Source organism: Lipotes vexillifer, unplaced genomic scaffold (genome assembly GCF_000442215.2).
Source record: "Lipotes vexillifer unplaced genomic scaffold, Lipotes_vexillifer_v1.1 scaffold299, whole genome shotgun sequence".
NCBI lineage: Eukaryota > Metazoa > Chordata > Mammalia > Artiodactyla > Lipotidae > Lipotes > Lipotes vexillifer.
In genome coordinates, this window is record NW_006784347.1 from 58,261 (window position 1) to 71,386 (window position 13,126).

General features: G+C 43.1%; 1 protein-coding gene across 2 annotated transcripts in view; it reads left to right on the forward strand.

Moving 5' to 3' along the window:
- Positions 1-11,293, forward strand: part of LOC103089703 (ADP-ribosylation factor 2) — an 11,580-nt gene extending 287 nt beyond the window's left edge. Inside the window, exons 2-4 of one of the 2 annotated variants that reach the window (XM_007456722.1) lie at positions 2,855-2,965; positions 8,382-8,506; positions 10,730-11,293. In XM_007456722.1, the coding sequence (XP_007456784.1) occupies positions 2,855-2,965; positions 8,382-8,506; positions 10,730-10,891 (398 nt within the window). In that variant the 3' untranslated portion in view covers positions 10,892-11,293. The remainder of the gene's footprint in view (positions 1-2,854; positions 2,966-8,381; positions 8,507-10,729) is intronic. The other variant, XM_007456723.1, reaches the window with a different exon arrangement.
- The last annotated feature ends 1,833 nt before the right edge of the window (positions 11,294-13,126 follow it).

The following is a 13,126-nucleotide window of genomic DNA, read 5'->3' on the forward strand; positions in this document are numbered from 1 at the left end:
AAAACCAGGTAATATACAATTTCCTAATTGCTCCCTGGCATCTCTGGCACATTGCTAGGTTTACAGGGGAGTCATACAAACACATTTAGGTGGAACAAGTTTAACCCTGTCTGCTTGGCCAAAAAAAAAAAAGAGATGATTATTAAAATCCATCTTTCTTCCAGCTGGCCTTTCTAAGTGGAAGCAGCTCTCCATACCAAGTATGTTCCTAGTGTTTAAAGATGTAGTATGATTTTTTTTTGAGCTGGTGGTCAAGTGAAGAATCTGATTTGTTCGAATGCTGGAGGACTATCTGGCGGTGTAGTTATTCCTGCGAACCAGCACTGTGTTTTGTCAGCTATTTAAGACTTTTGCAAAGGCAGGGTTTTTTTTACAAATATATTTATTTTATTTATTTATTTTTGGCTGCATTGGGTCTTTGTTGCTGTGCGTGGGCTTTCTCTAGTTACAGTGAGCTGGGGCCACTCTTCATTGTGGTGCACAGCCTTATCATTGCGGTGGCTTCTTTTGTTGCAGAGCACAGGCTCTAGGCGCTCAGACTTCAGTAGTTGTGGCTTGCGGGCTCTAGAGCGCAGGCTCAGTAGTTGTGGCGCACGGGCTTAGTTGCTCTGCAGCATGTGGGATCTTCCCGGACCAGGGCTCAAACCCATGTCCCCTTAATTGGCAAGCGGACTCTTCACCACTGCACCACCAGAGAAGCCCCTCAAAGGCAGTTTTGACAGAACTTAGTCTGTGCCTCATCAGTTGCTTCCAGATCCAAACTCCTGAGCAAGAATAGCCTCCCCAGGATGGCATGTGAATGTCAGTAGTGTTCCGAATGTTGGATTAGGCACAGGAACCAACCGATCAACTTCCAACTTGGGCAGTAGCTTCAGAGATTGCAGCACTTAAAGGAACAGGAAACCAGATGGAGAAAGTGTTCATACTCATAATTTTAAAAATGTCATTAGTCCAAAATGAAAATAGCATAATTACTTGGTTTTCTCCAATTATAAAAATAATTCATGCTTCCATAATGTCATACGTACAAAAAAAATCTAAACGAGTGTTAAAAAACACTGTGACTTTGGTGAATATCTTTGTGAAGTCATATGCATGCTGTCTTCCAACTTACTCTGCGTTAAACAATGGGTTTGGATCTCTTTCTATGTTATTTCCTCTCTGTGGAATGCTTTCCTGCCTTCTTTTTAACCCCCTCCCCCCTTTATGTAGCTAATGCCAGCTCATTCTTTCCGTCTCAGTTTAAGCATCATTTCTCAGGGTCGCCTTTCCTGATCCCTTGGATGGGTTTTCCCCTGTTGTATGTTTCCATAGCAACCTGAACTTCTTAGTAACTCTGAGCACATTTGTCATTGCTTGGTCACTGTCTTCCAAAAGTGTGAATAAGAGCAAGAATCATGTCTGCCTTGTTCACCACTGTCCCCAGGCACCTAGCAAAATGCGTGACACATAATAGATGTCCAGGAAATATTTGGTGAATGAATTGAATACTGATTTTGTGGTAGATTGTTAAACTAATGGTGCCCAATGAATCATGCCCCTCAGTAGCCATACCCCTGTGCAGTCCTTTTCTGCAGTGGTGCTGAGCTTGGCGATGTGACTTGCTTTGGCCAAGGGCACATCAGCATATGTGATTCACACAAAGATTTGATAAGTGCTGTGTCTTGGGGTTTGTTCTTTCGGAACACTACCACCACCACGTGAGGAAGCTCAGTGCTCCTTGAGAATAAAAAGACCACCTGGAGAGAGAGAAGTCCAACCTAGCCCCCAAAGGACTCAATAGTTGAATGCATCTACAAGAGGAAGCCCAGGCAACCCACAGAATTGGGTAGGGGGGAAAATCATTGTTCTAAGCCACTATGTTTGGGGGCTTAAATAATAATCAGTACAGCTCAACATCAAATTTTGGTAACTAGATAGTATTCCATTATGTGGCTATATGTTTAACAAATTTCCAGTGATGGATGTTTAGGTTATGTGCAACAGTTCTATGTAAATGATTTTGAACTAAGCATCATTTAAAGATCAGTCAGATGTGGCTGAGTTCACTAAAGAGACTGAGAAGGTACAGCCATGGAAACAGAAGAAAAATGGGAAGCCAGGGAAGAGTTTCAAGGAGGGAGTGAGCAGTAGTGTCAGATATAAAATCAAATCACATAAAAACTGGAAAGCATTTGTCAGATTTATTGACATGGTGACCTTGCTGACATTGGCGAAACCAGCGAAACATGGTAAAGTAGAACTAAGGTGTATTGGGTGAGAGGTGACAAAGTTGGAACAGTGAAAGTAGCTAAACGTCTTAGAGAAGTTTGACTTTAAAAGGGAAAATAGAGGGTGGTAGCGCGTGAAGATGTGGAGTCATCTTTTTTGAAAGATGCAAAAGACTTAAACAGGTTGGAGATTTTGAAGGTTCCAGACAGTGTGGGTGAATTGGATCCGGCACATGGGGGGATGGGATTGGCATTAGCTAGTTCCCCCCTTCCATTGCTCCAAGAGGGAGAGAGAAAAGGGTGGGTGAAGATGTAGTTGGGTTTCTACAATGTGTGGTGGGAAGCGGAAGCAGTCCCATTGATGGCTGCTGTTTGCTCTGAAGTATGCAGGAAGAGCTGCTGGGAGGGGAGGGCAGGGGAGGTGTGAGGAGGGAGGCTGGAGGGAGTGGAGAAGGTTGGAGACACCTGTCACAATGCATGGGGGAGAAAGCTGACTAACACATTCTGTTTTGTAAGCTATGGATCTTTGACTGGCAAGCTGCTTTGTAAATGAAAAGTACTGTCCAAATGTTAGCTGAAATTATTTTGAACTGTTGAACCAGGAGAAGTCTTCATTAAACACTTTCTCCATCTTCCCAATTTAGGTTTCAACGTGGAGACGGTAGAATATAAAAACATCAGCTTCACAGTCTGGGATGTTGGTGGCCAAGACAAAATCAGACCTTTGTGGCGACATTATTTCCAGAACACACAAGGTAAAGATTATCCAGTTCTAGCCTTGCAACCGTTTCTGTTAAACGCACCTAAAGGTCGATGCTTGAAGCAAAACCTTGTGGTGCGCTGCTTTATTTGAACTGTCAGTCATTCCTTCTTTTCTGCTGACCCACTTACACTTACTGGGGAGGTTTCTTTTTGAGAAGTGGTCCCTGCCTTCCTTGAAAAAGTACTTGGGCTTTAATGCCTTATATAGGAATCTCCTCTTAATCCAGAACAGTTAGAAAATGGTTGTTCTAATGAATTTCATCTTTTGGTTAATTGAAAGTTGTATGTGCCTTTGATGAAGTACCAGTTTTTGAAGAACTTGAATTCAGTGCACTCTTTTAAACCTGTGGAGAATATTTGAAAATCATCCCTATGGAGAGAAAGAAATGAACAGGGATGGCTGGAATCCCAAATCCTAGCATCCTGTGTGGCCACAGTGCCTCCCTACTGTGCTGTTATTCTACAAGTGCTTGAATAAGCATGAATATCCCAGATCATTACCTTATTTCCTTATCACTGGTTTCTTAAAATTTGGGGTTTTAACGTGTCCCAGTCCCCTATCAATCTATTTTAGTTTTTTTCATTGATTATATTTTGGATAAATGATACCTTACAGAGTATCACCTGTCAAGATATCTGTAAGCTGTTCATATAGTTTTTACACCCAGATTCTCACATAGAATCATAACCACCTGGCATCTACATACTCATTTTAGAATTTATTTGGACTCTTTTAATTTTGAAGATTCTACTACCTATGGTGTTTTCACTGCATGTGTTTCATAGTAAAGACCCATATTTGTTGATATTTTCAGACGAAATACCCGAGTCAACTGTCCCTTTATATTTTGTATCATTATTTTAGCTATTACCTTTAACACTTAACTCTATTTGTACTTATTTCCTTAGCCTATAGATTTAGAATGTCTTTCCTCAAAATAGTGCGTTTATCTTTTCTTTTTTCAGTTTTGTTAGTGAAAAATTTAAAGCAAAAAAAGAAGAGGATACTTAACAAATCCCCACGTACTCATCACCCAGCTTCAACAGTTATCAGCATTTTGCCCAGAGTGTGTTACAGCAAATGCCAGACATGATGTCTTTTACTCATACATCCTTCAGTGTTTATTTCAAACTGATAAAGACTTTTTTAAAACATAATCTCCATGCATTATCACACTTCCAAAATTAACATTCTTTCTTTAATATCTGGTACCCAGTCCTTATTCAGATTTTTCCAGTTGTATCAAATACGTCCTTTTCACGTTTGATTTGTTTGCGAAGGAATCAAAGTTTACACGTTGCCTTTCATTGTTATGTCTCTTTAGTCGTCTGCTACTCTCCAACAGTTTATCCCTCCATTTTTTTCTGTCATTCCATCTGAGTCTATTAAGCTGAAATCCTTCTAAACAAAGAATCCCTTCATCAAATATTTGCTTTCTCTGAAAAATATTTAATTCTTTCCCTTTTTTTCCCTTTATTGATTTTTAGAGAAACAACTCTAACAACCTTCCATGATGACTCTTAGATTTTTATGTCTTTGTGTTTCAATCCGTTGCAGACAATACGCTTTTTGATACTCAGAGTGCCCATTTACCCTGGATTGGCACTCGCCATATTGGTCAAACTATTGTAATTCCTCACCAGGAATAAAAGTAGAAAATGTGGGTTTGAACCACAGCTGTGCTATGAAACCTTGGGAAAGTTAGGTAATCTTTCCTGTCTCGATTTCCTCATCTATAAAATGGAGGTGAATACCTACTGTGCCAGATCATTTGGCTTGAATGAGATTAATTTTATAAAATGCTTAGTTCTGCGGTTGGAAGGTAGTGGGCACTCAGGAGCCTGTATTAGTCTGGGTTCTCCAGAAAAACAGAACCAGTATGATGGATGGCTATCCATACATGTTTGCACATATGTTTTTGTGTATATATATATATATATATATATGTGTGTGTGTGTGTGTGTGTGTGTATGTGATTTCTTATAAGGAATTGGCTTACATGGTTGTGGAGGCCGAGGAGTCCCGGGATCTGCAGTTGGCAGAGGCTGGGGACCCGGGAGAGCTGATGATTAAGTTCCAGTCCAAAGGCAGAAGACACATATCCCAGCTCCAAGACGAGTGAATTCTTTCGTCCTCTCTTTTGTTCTAATCAGGCCTTCATTGGATTGGACTGGAGCACACTGAGGAGTGCAATCTGCTGTACTCAGTGTCCTGATTCAAATGTTCATCTCATCCAGAAACACCCTCCCCCACACACCCAGAATACTGTTTGACCAAATGTCTGGGCACCCTGTGGCCCAGTCAAGTTGACACATAAAATTAACTGTCTCAGAGTCCAAATTACTAGAGCTTTTTTGTCCTCATTCTCAGGCAGGGTTCCCTTTACCCACCTTATTAAGAGTTGTCACACTCAGTCACCAAGTAGAAATGCCTGTTTATTTTCAATCTTCTATTTATAACAAGCCTAATTTTTTTTTTTTTTTTTTTTTTGCTGTCCCCGAAAATTGCATAATACTAAAGTGCTGCCCACATTTTTCTGTGGATGTATATTTCCCTGGGCTTGTGGTCATAATTAATGTGGATTAGAAGGATTACTACATTTCTCTTCTCCATGCCCCTTCCTACGCCAAAGGGAAGGTGATTTTTATTTCAGATAAATTCATATTTTTTCCTTTCATTTTTATTTTATTAATTGGCCTACAATATTAGGTTCAGGTTACTACATAGTGATTCAATATTTTTGTGCATTATAAAATGATCACCATGACCCTCTAGGTCCGTCCTATTGCTGCAAATGGCAAGATTCTTTTTTATTTAATGGCTGAGTAATATTTCTTCCTTTTACTCTTCACATATTAGAAAATCCTGTTGACTTCTCTCCAAACTATATTCAAAATTGACCACATCTCCAGCACTTTCCCTCCAGTCCCCTGGACCTCAGCAAAGCTGCCTAAATGAGCTCCTTTTCACTCCATTGACCCTTTAAGGTCTTCCTCACAAAGGAGTCAGAGTGATCCAGTTAAAATGTGAGTTATATTACATCAAAGGAGTCCTATAACAAGCCTAATTTTATTGAGTTTCAGTAACTACTGCTGTGATAGTGGAGAACTAACTGGCTATATTCTAGGACCTTGTGGGTGGTTTAGACTCTTCATGAAATTAGCAAATGGGGACTTCTGAGGAATGGATTTGCTGTCTGGTGGGTCCAAACATTTCAGCCATTAGTAACCTTGGATGTTGCCCTGTTTTTCCTGCCAACTGTCCAACAGTCAGGCTGTCCTTTTTAATTTGAATTTTCTTCTCCCCACTTCTAAAAACAAATTACAGCATACTATTCATTTGTAAATTTACCTTTTCTAGGTTTTCTTAGTTCAGAAGTGTAGTTAGTGTGATGGCTAGATTCTTTTGTTTCTCACATAAGGATCTAAATAAAAACAGTATAAAATGGGACCTAATATTTATAAACCTTTCTTTCTATCAGGAATGGCAAAGGGATAATGTCAGCTTCCACCCTGTCAGTTTTGCATTGGAGACTAAGGATCTCCTCAAATTTCAGGATAACCTCGTTTGCTTAGTTATGATCAGAGCCCAGAACTTACTGGCAGCCTATCAAATCTTTGGCGGGGAGTGTTTTGAATGTTCTTCATTTTTTTGGTCTGATGTGATGTAACAGACATGACTTCGAGTCTCATGTAAGCCCCAGACATTCAGAAGCTGTGGGCACTCCAGTCTGCCAGAGTGGACTGCTGCAGACAGCTGGTCAGGCAGCCGTTGGGTGGGCCTGGGAAGCACAGAGGGAAAGGGCCGAGGGCCAGCACAGATTTTCCCTCCTAGACATGGTGGTGCGATCTCAGTGTCAGAAGGAACCCAGAGGTCATCTCATTCCACTGCCCTTCCCGTCAGCAGAATCCCTTCTGCAGTGTCCCCACAAGTTGCCGCTTAAGCTGGGCACAAGCATCTTCAGTGACAGGCACGCCTCCTGAGGCAGCCCATTGCACCTGCATTTCTCTTGATTCTTTATCACCTTGACCTCCTGTAGTTTTACCCACTGATCTTCCATCTACTTACAAGTCAAACCTCTCTTTATGTCACAGCTTCTAGATATTTGAAGACAGCTGTCAGTCCCCTCAATGAATCTTTTCTCTAGGCAAAATATTTCCAGTTATATAAATTTGTTTTTCATATGACATGGTATCTTATTCCTTTGCCGTCCTAGTCATTCTTTGTCCCTCCAGTTCGCTGTGTCTTAGAGTGTGGGGTCCAGCACCAACCATGTAACATTCCCAGGATGTTCTGACTGACGCACTGTAGCATCGGCTTTTTGTTGCCCGTATTTTAGGAACTGAGCTGCTGTCACTACTGTTGATACAGCCTAGGATCAAGTTAGTTCTTTTGGCAGCCACTTCCCATTTTTGTCTCACAGAAGGCTTATTGTCAGCTAACCATCCAGTTGTTATTACCATTAATGTCACGTGGACTACTGTTAAGAGTCTTTTGCATCCTGTGTCTGGAGTGTGTGCTGGATCCCTCCTGGGCACCTCCTCTGAGATCCTGTTGGCCCTGCCTCCAGCCAATGTGGCAGTGACCAGATCTGTGCAGGTTTCAGCTACCTTTGCTCACATACAGTGTGGTGGTCCCTTTCTCTGACCTGTCTTTTGCTTCCTGGGATTTCTCTGCTGCTGTATAGTGTGGGTTGCTGGGAAGACTTATGACACCAACTACCTGGGGTTGGGCCATACATCACAGGTTAAGGGCACAAGACTCCCTCACTTCAGACACCAGCTGGAAATTCGGGGCTCCCCAGACCACCCTCACTTTTTTCCAGCTGTCTGCAAATTTGGCAGTTCCAAATATCCCCTCAGGTTCAATATTCATTAAAACAACTCACAGGACTCAGGGGAGCGCTATACCTACAATTACAGTTCTGTTATAGCAAAAGGATACAAATGAACCAGCCAAAGGAAGAGATGCATAGGGCGAGATCTGGGAGGTACCACACACAAAGTTTGCATCGTCCTCTTCCCATGGGGTTAGAATGCATTACCCTTCTGGCACATCGCTGTGTGACATACATAGAACATTACCAACCAGGGAAGCTTATCTGAACTTGGATGTCCATAGTTTATTGGGTCTTCATCATGTAGGCATGATGTAGAAATGAAGTGATTAAAAATAAGCCTAACCTTTTCTCTCTCTATTCTTGTTATTGTTAATCTGGTGAAGGGCTATGATGCCTCTGAAAAAGGCTAGTTGGGTGTACAGGAGGCTTCCCAGCTCTAAAGATTATATATCCTTCTGTATTGATTGCTTTCAGTAAAACCACATATGTAAGCAGGGAGACGCTGTAAGGACATAAACAGCTGCCTTCCCAGGTTCAGATTACTAACACACTTGTGCTTTCTTTCTAGGTCTGATTTTTGTGGTCGACAGTAATGACAGAGAGCGGGTCAATGAAGCCCGAGAAGAACTAACCAGAATGTTAGCCGAAGATGAGCTCAGAGATGCAGTTTTATTGGTGTTTGTAAATAAACAGGTATGTCGCTGGCTTTCTGAATCCTGGGATTGAAAAGTACTGCCAGCCGCTCACTTAAAAATAGAGGTATTTAATTAGCTGCCTGCCTTCCTCTCTCCTGTCCTTAGCCTTTCTCTCCACCTCTTTGTTAGCATGTCTTAGATTCATTCACTCGCTCAACAAATATCAACTGAGCATGTACTAAGATCTAGGCATTGTTTTAGGTATTGGTGATATAGATATAGCAGTAAACCAGACAGACAAAAATCCCTGTGTTCATGGAGTTTAGGTTCTAGTGGGAGGAGAGTCAGTCAACAAACCACAGGTAATATGTCTGGGGGGAGTGTCGTGGAGGAGGGGGCAGATGCGGGGAAGGACTAGAATGCCTCTCTGATAAGATGACATCTGGTAAGATGACACCTGAAGGCTGGCAGGAAGGCAGCCAGTGCAGCTGGGACGGGATTGGGGGTGGGGGGAAGCAAAGGAGGAGATGAGATTGGGTCATCGGGGCCTATCCTTGGGGAAACTCGGCTTCTGTGAAAATATAACCAAAAGCAGTAGAAGAGGAGTAGGAGGAGGGTGTAGAAACATCCAGCCTCAGGAAGCTGAACTAAGCGTGGAAAAGAAGGCAGAATCCTGTGGAATGTACCAGCCTGAGATAAACCAGGGGCACGTTTTGATGTGTGTCCCCACAGTTTCTCCTCAATGAGTACATTTGTTATGTAATCGAGATCGTACTGTTTTGACGTGTTGCATCCTGTTTTGTCACTTTATTGAAGGCATTTTCTCTTGTCATCTAGCCCTTTGTAAATATGGTTTTAAATGGTGGGTGGATCATCATTCACTCGGCCATTAGATTCGATGTCAGTTTGAAGTTCACTAGTGAACACAACGGACTTTCATAAAAGAAAATGACATTTGTTCTTTTTAATTATAAAAGCAGAAAATGCTCATGGTATAAATATGCAGACAGTTCACAATATCAAGTAAAACATTCTAGCCCCACTCTTCAGGGTAAAACATTGTTAAATGTCTTATATTTCTTTCCAGAGATAAAACTTTCTGTGCCTATATGAGCAGTTATATGATTGTATTCATATTTAAATTCTGGAGATCATATTCTGCATTCTGTTTTTTTTTTTCATAACTTTTTTTCCCCCCAAATGTATTTATTTATTTATTTATGGCTGTGTTGGGTCTTCGTTTCTGTGCATGGGCTTTCTCTAGTTGTGGCAAGCGGGGGTCACTCTTCATCGTGGTGCGCAGGCCTCTCACTATCGCGGCCTCTGTTGTTGCGGAGCACAGGCTCCAGATGCGCAGGCTCAGTAATTATGGCTCACGGGCACAGTTGCTCCATGGCATGTGGGATCTTCCCAGACCAGGGCTCGAACCCATGTCCTCCTGCATTGGCAGGCAGATTCTCAACCACTGCGCCACCAGGGAAGCCCTCTGCATTCTGTTTTGTAACCTGCTTCTTCACTTAGCATATCTTTGATGTCCTTCCAAATCATTGCATCTAGATCTACCTTGTTCTTTAATGCTAATTTATTCAAATTTGGTTTGAGCTTACTACGTGCTAGGCGTAGTTCTAGACACTTGGAACACATCGGAGAACAAGATAGAGATTCCTGCCCTGGTAAAGTTTGCATTCTGGTTACGAGAGGCAGATAATAAACACACTAAGTAAGTCAATTTTATAATATAGTAACTTGTGGTGAGGGCTGTAGGTAGAGCAGGACAGTTAGGAGGCGTCACGGGGGCTCAGGTCACGAAGGCCTTGCAGAGCATCCTGAGGACTCGGGCTGTTACCCCCAGAGAGACGGAGATGTCACAGGGTTTTGATAGAAGAATGACTTTCACTGACTTTCACTGACTGCCGGGTTGTGTTTAGACTTTCTGGGAGCAAGAGCAGAAGCTTGGAGACCAGTTTGGAAGTAATTTCAGTAAAACCCAAGTGAGAAGTGATGGTGGTGGGATCCGGGTATAGCTGTGCAGGTGGTGAGAAGTGGCCAGATTCTGGATATATTTTGAGGGTAGAGCTGGTGGGATTTCCTCGTGTGGAGTTTGTGAGAGGAGAGAGAGAGAAAAAAAAAAAATTAAGGATGATTTCAAGGTTTGGAGCCTGAGCCACTGGAAGGCTAGAGATAAGACTGTGGGTTAAGGGCAGATGTTGGGGGAAGAGCATAATGTTCCATTATGAGGGTATAACATTTGTCAACTGACTTTTGAATATTCTCTCTCAAGGATCTTCCCAATGCTATGAACGCAGCAGAGATAACGGACAAGCTTGGCTTACATTCCCTCCGCCAGAGAAACTGGTACATTCAGGCTACTTGTGCCACCAGTGGAGATGGGCTTTACGAAGGCCTGGATTGGCTCTCCAACCAGCTCAAAACCCAGAAGTGACGGGCAGCACTGCGTTCCCTGTGCGTCGTGGCAAAGTCAGCTGGCCTCTGCTGTGTGCATGTGTGCGTGTGAGGAGCTGAGTGTTGGCGCGTGGCCGGGCGTGGGAGCAGCTTTCCCACATGGTGCCTTATACGCCCTCTAAGGAAACCAGTCCTACATGGTGCAAACAACCAGTGTTACATTTTATATGCCACCTTCCATTTCCATAGCTTTGGTGACCAGTTTTGCAGTCGATGGAGGAGTCCCGAGGGCTCCCTGGTGCCCGATAGCCAGAGTGGTCTTCGTGGTGGGAAGAAGGTGGAGGGTGGGCCCTGGACTGACTTCCTTTGTGTGGTTCTAGTCCAGGTCTGGGCTCTCTGCACACCTGGGGGTCCTGTTAGACTTGGCATCCTTTCGTAAAAAGGAAGGAACTGTCATTCTTTCCCATCACTGCCAGAGCTAGCAGCTCACTTTTCAGTGCTTTAAAGCAAATGATCCTCAAAGACAAAAAGGCCCTTGCTTACCGCAGATGTCAAGTTGTTAAGATGTTAAGATGCAGATGTTAGGTTGTTAAGATGTTAAGATGTTAAGATCTGAGCTGAAGTTATTTTCCAGCCCAGACACCCTGGTTTAATGTACTTCATTGGGAGGAATCAGTGATCTTTTTCATTAGAAAAACCCCCTGTAACACTAGACCCCATAACAGTAGAAATCATCTAGTCCTGCCCTTCCTTGCCTCGTATTTGCCAAATGGAGACCCTTTTGGGGTGGGAACCCAGCGCATGGCCAAGGCCCTTGCTCTCAGGGCCGGTTTAAGGAGGGGAGGCGCCGTTGTATTTGTGTCCCTGCGTGGCTGTGTCCTGAGGCTGCTGCCGCCACGCCTCTGCGCTGAGTGTTCTCTGCTCAAAGTGCTCCCTGGCTGGAATCGTCACTGTGTACAGTATCTTAGCCCAACTTGCAGTTTAGGTTAGCTGTGTTCCCAGAACCACACACCTGTGAGTTCTGAGAGTTTGTGAGAGAATCAAGAGGTTCCAGCAGCCGAGTTGGTTGGTGCTAAATTTCGCTATGAAGAATGTCTCGTCCAGACCACTCTCCGTGGCACTGACTCCCTCTTCTGGTTGGCAGTGACGTCTTCCGTGGAAACGTGCTTTATGTTATCCTCAGAATAGTAACAATGGCCTGGAAATGAGCTGGATTCACTCAATAGTCTAGAGCTCTTTTGCCCAGACACCTGTTGGCCACATTTGTACCTAAGCTGTTCCACTACTACCTTTTAAAATTCCTTTTTCAAAAAAAATCTTCATTTCAGATTACAGAGGAGGAGAATGTAAGATGAATTTTAACAGAAGTAAACCTTGTTTACTGATAACAATGAAGTTGCTCTTACTAGGAAGAAATTTCATGCCATGGTAAATGTGGAGTTTTTTCCTTAAAATGTTGACTTTAAAGAATGTTCCTTGCAATACTGGCAATGAAGTCCAGATCTGATTTTTAACCATGGAGTTAAGTCCTGAGAAAGATTTAGATTGTACGCCTCAAATTGGCAGGGACTGTGTTTTAGACTTTTGTGTTTATGCTTACTACCGTGTATGTGGTACGGTGCTGTGCCTCATTAAACACTTGTTGATTGGTTGGACAGTAAAGAACTTGCTCTGGAGGAGGAGAGGACAGCCGTGTGCTTCTGGATGTCTCGAGCTACTACTTTAAAATCCCTTTCCCTCTCCATCTTAGCAGACTTGCTCTTGAAAACTCCCAGGGCACTTGGTACAAAAGGCAGAGCCCGCAGAGGTGCTGTCTCGGCCCTTCTGCTTTCAGCAGTGCTCCCCATTCTTACCTTACATGACACTTTCAACTACTGTCTTTCTCTTTCTGTGAATTTGGAGCTGGTCATTTGGGGTTTATAGGCGGGGGGCACTTCAATGTACTGGGTTTGAGCAAATACTTGGGTCCCTGAAAGCCATGTTCACATCCCAGCTGTGTCCTCACTAGCTGCTTGGCCTCAGGCCTGTTACTCTTTGACTTCATATCTCTGAGCCTCAGTTTGCTTAACTGTTAAATGAGGATAATACCTACCTCATAGGGTTTTGAGACCTTTGTATGCCTTGCCTGGTGTTTCCCTGGGGATATCTTGATGTCTAAGGTGTGAAAAGCAGTGCTGGCCACAAACTGATCAGTATTATTTACAGGAACAGTGAAGTGGGATGGGATGGGGGGCTATGTTTAATCTTTCCCACTCTATTCACCTCATCCTGCTGA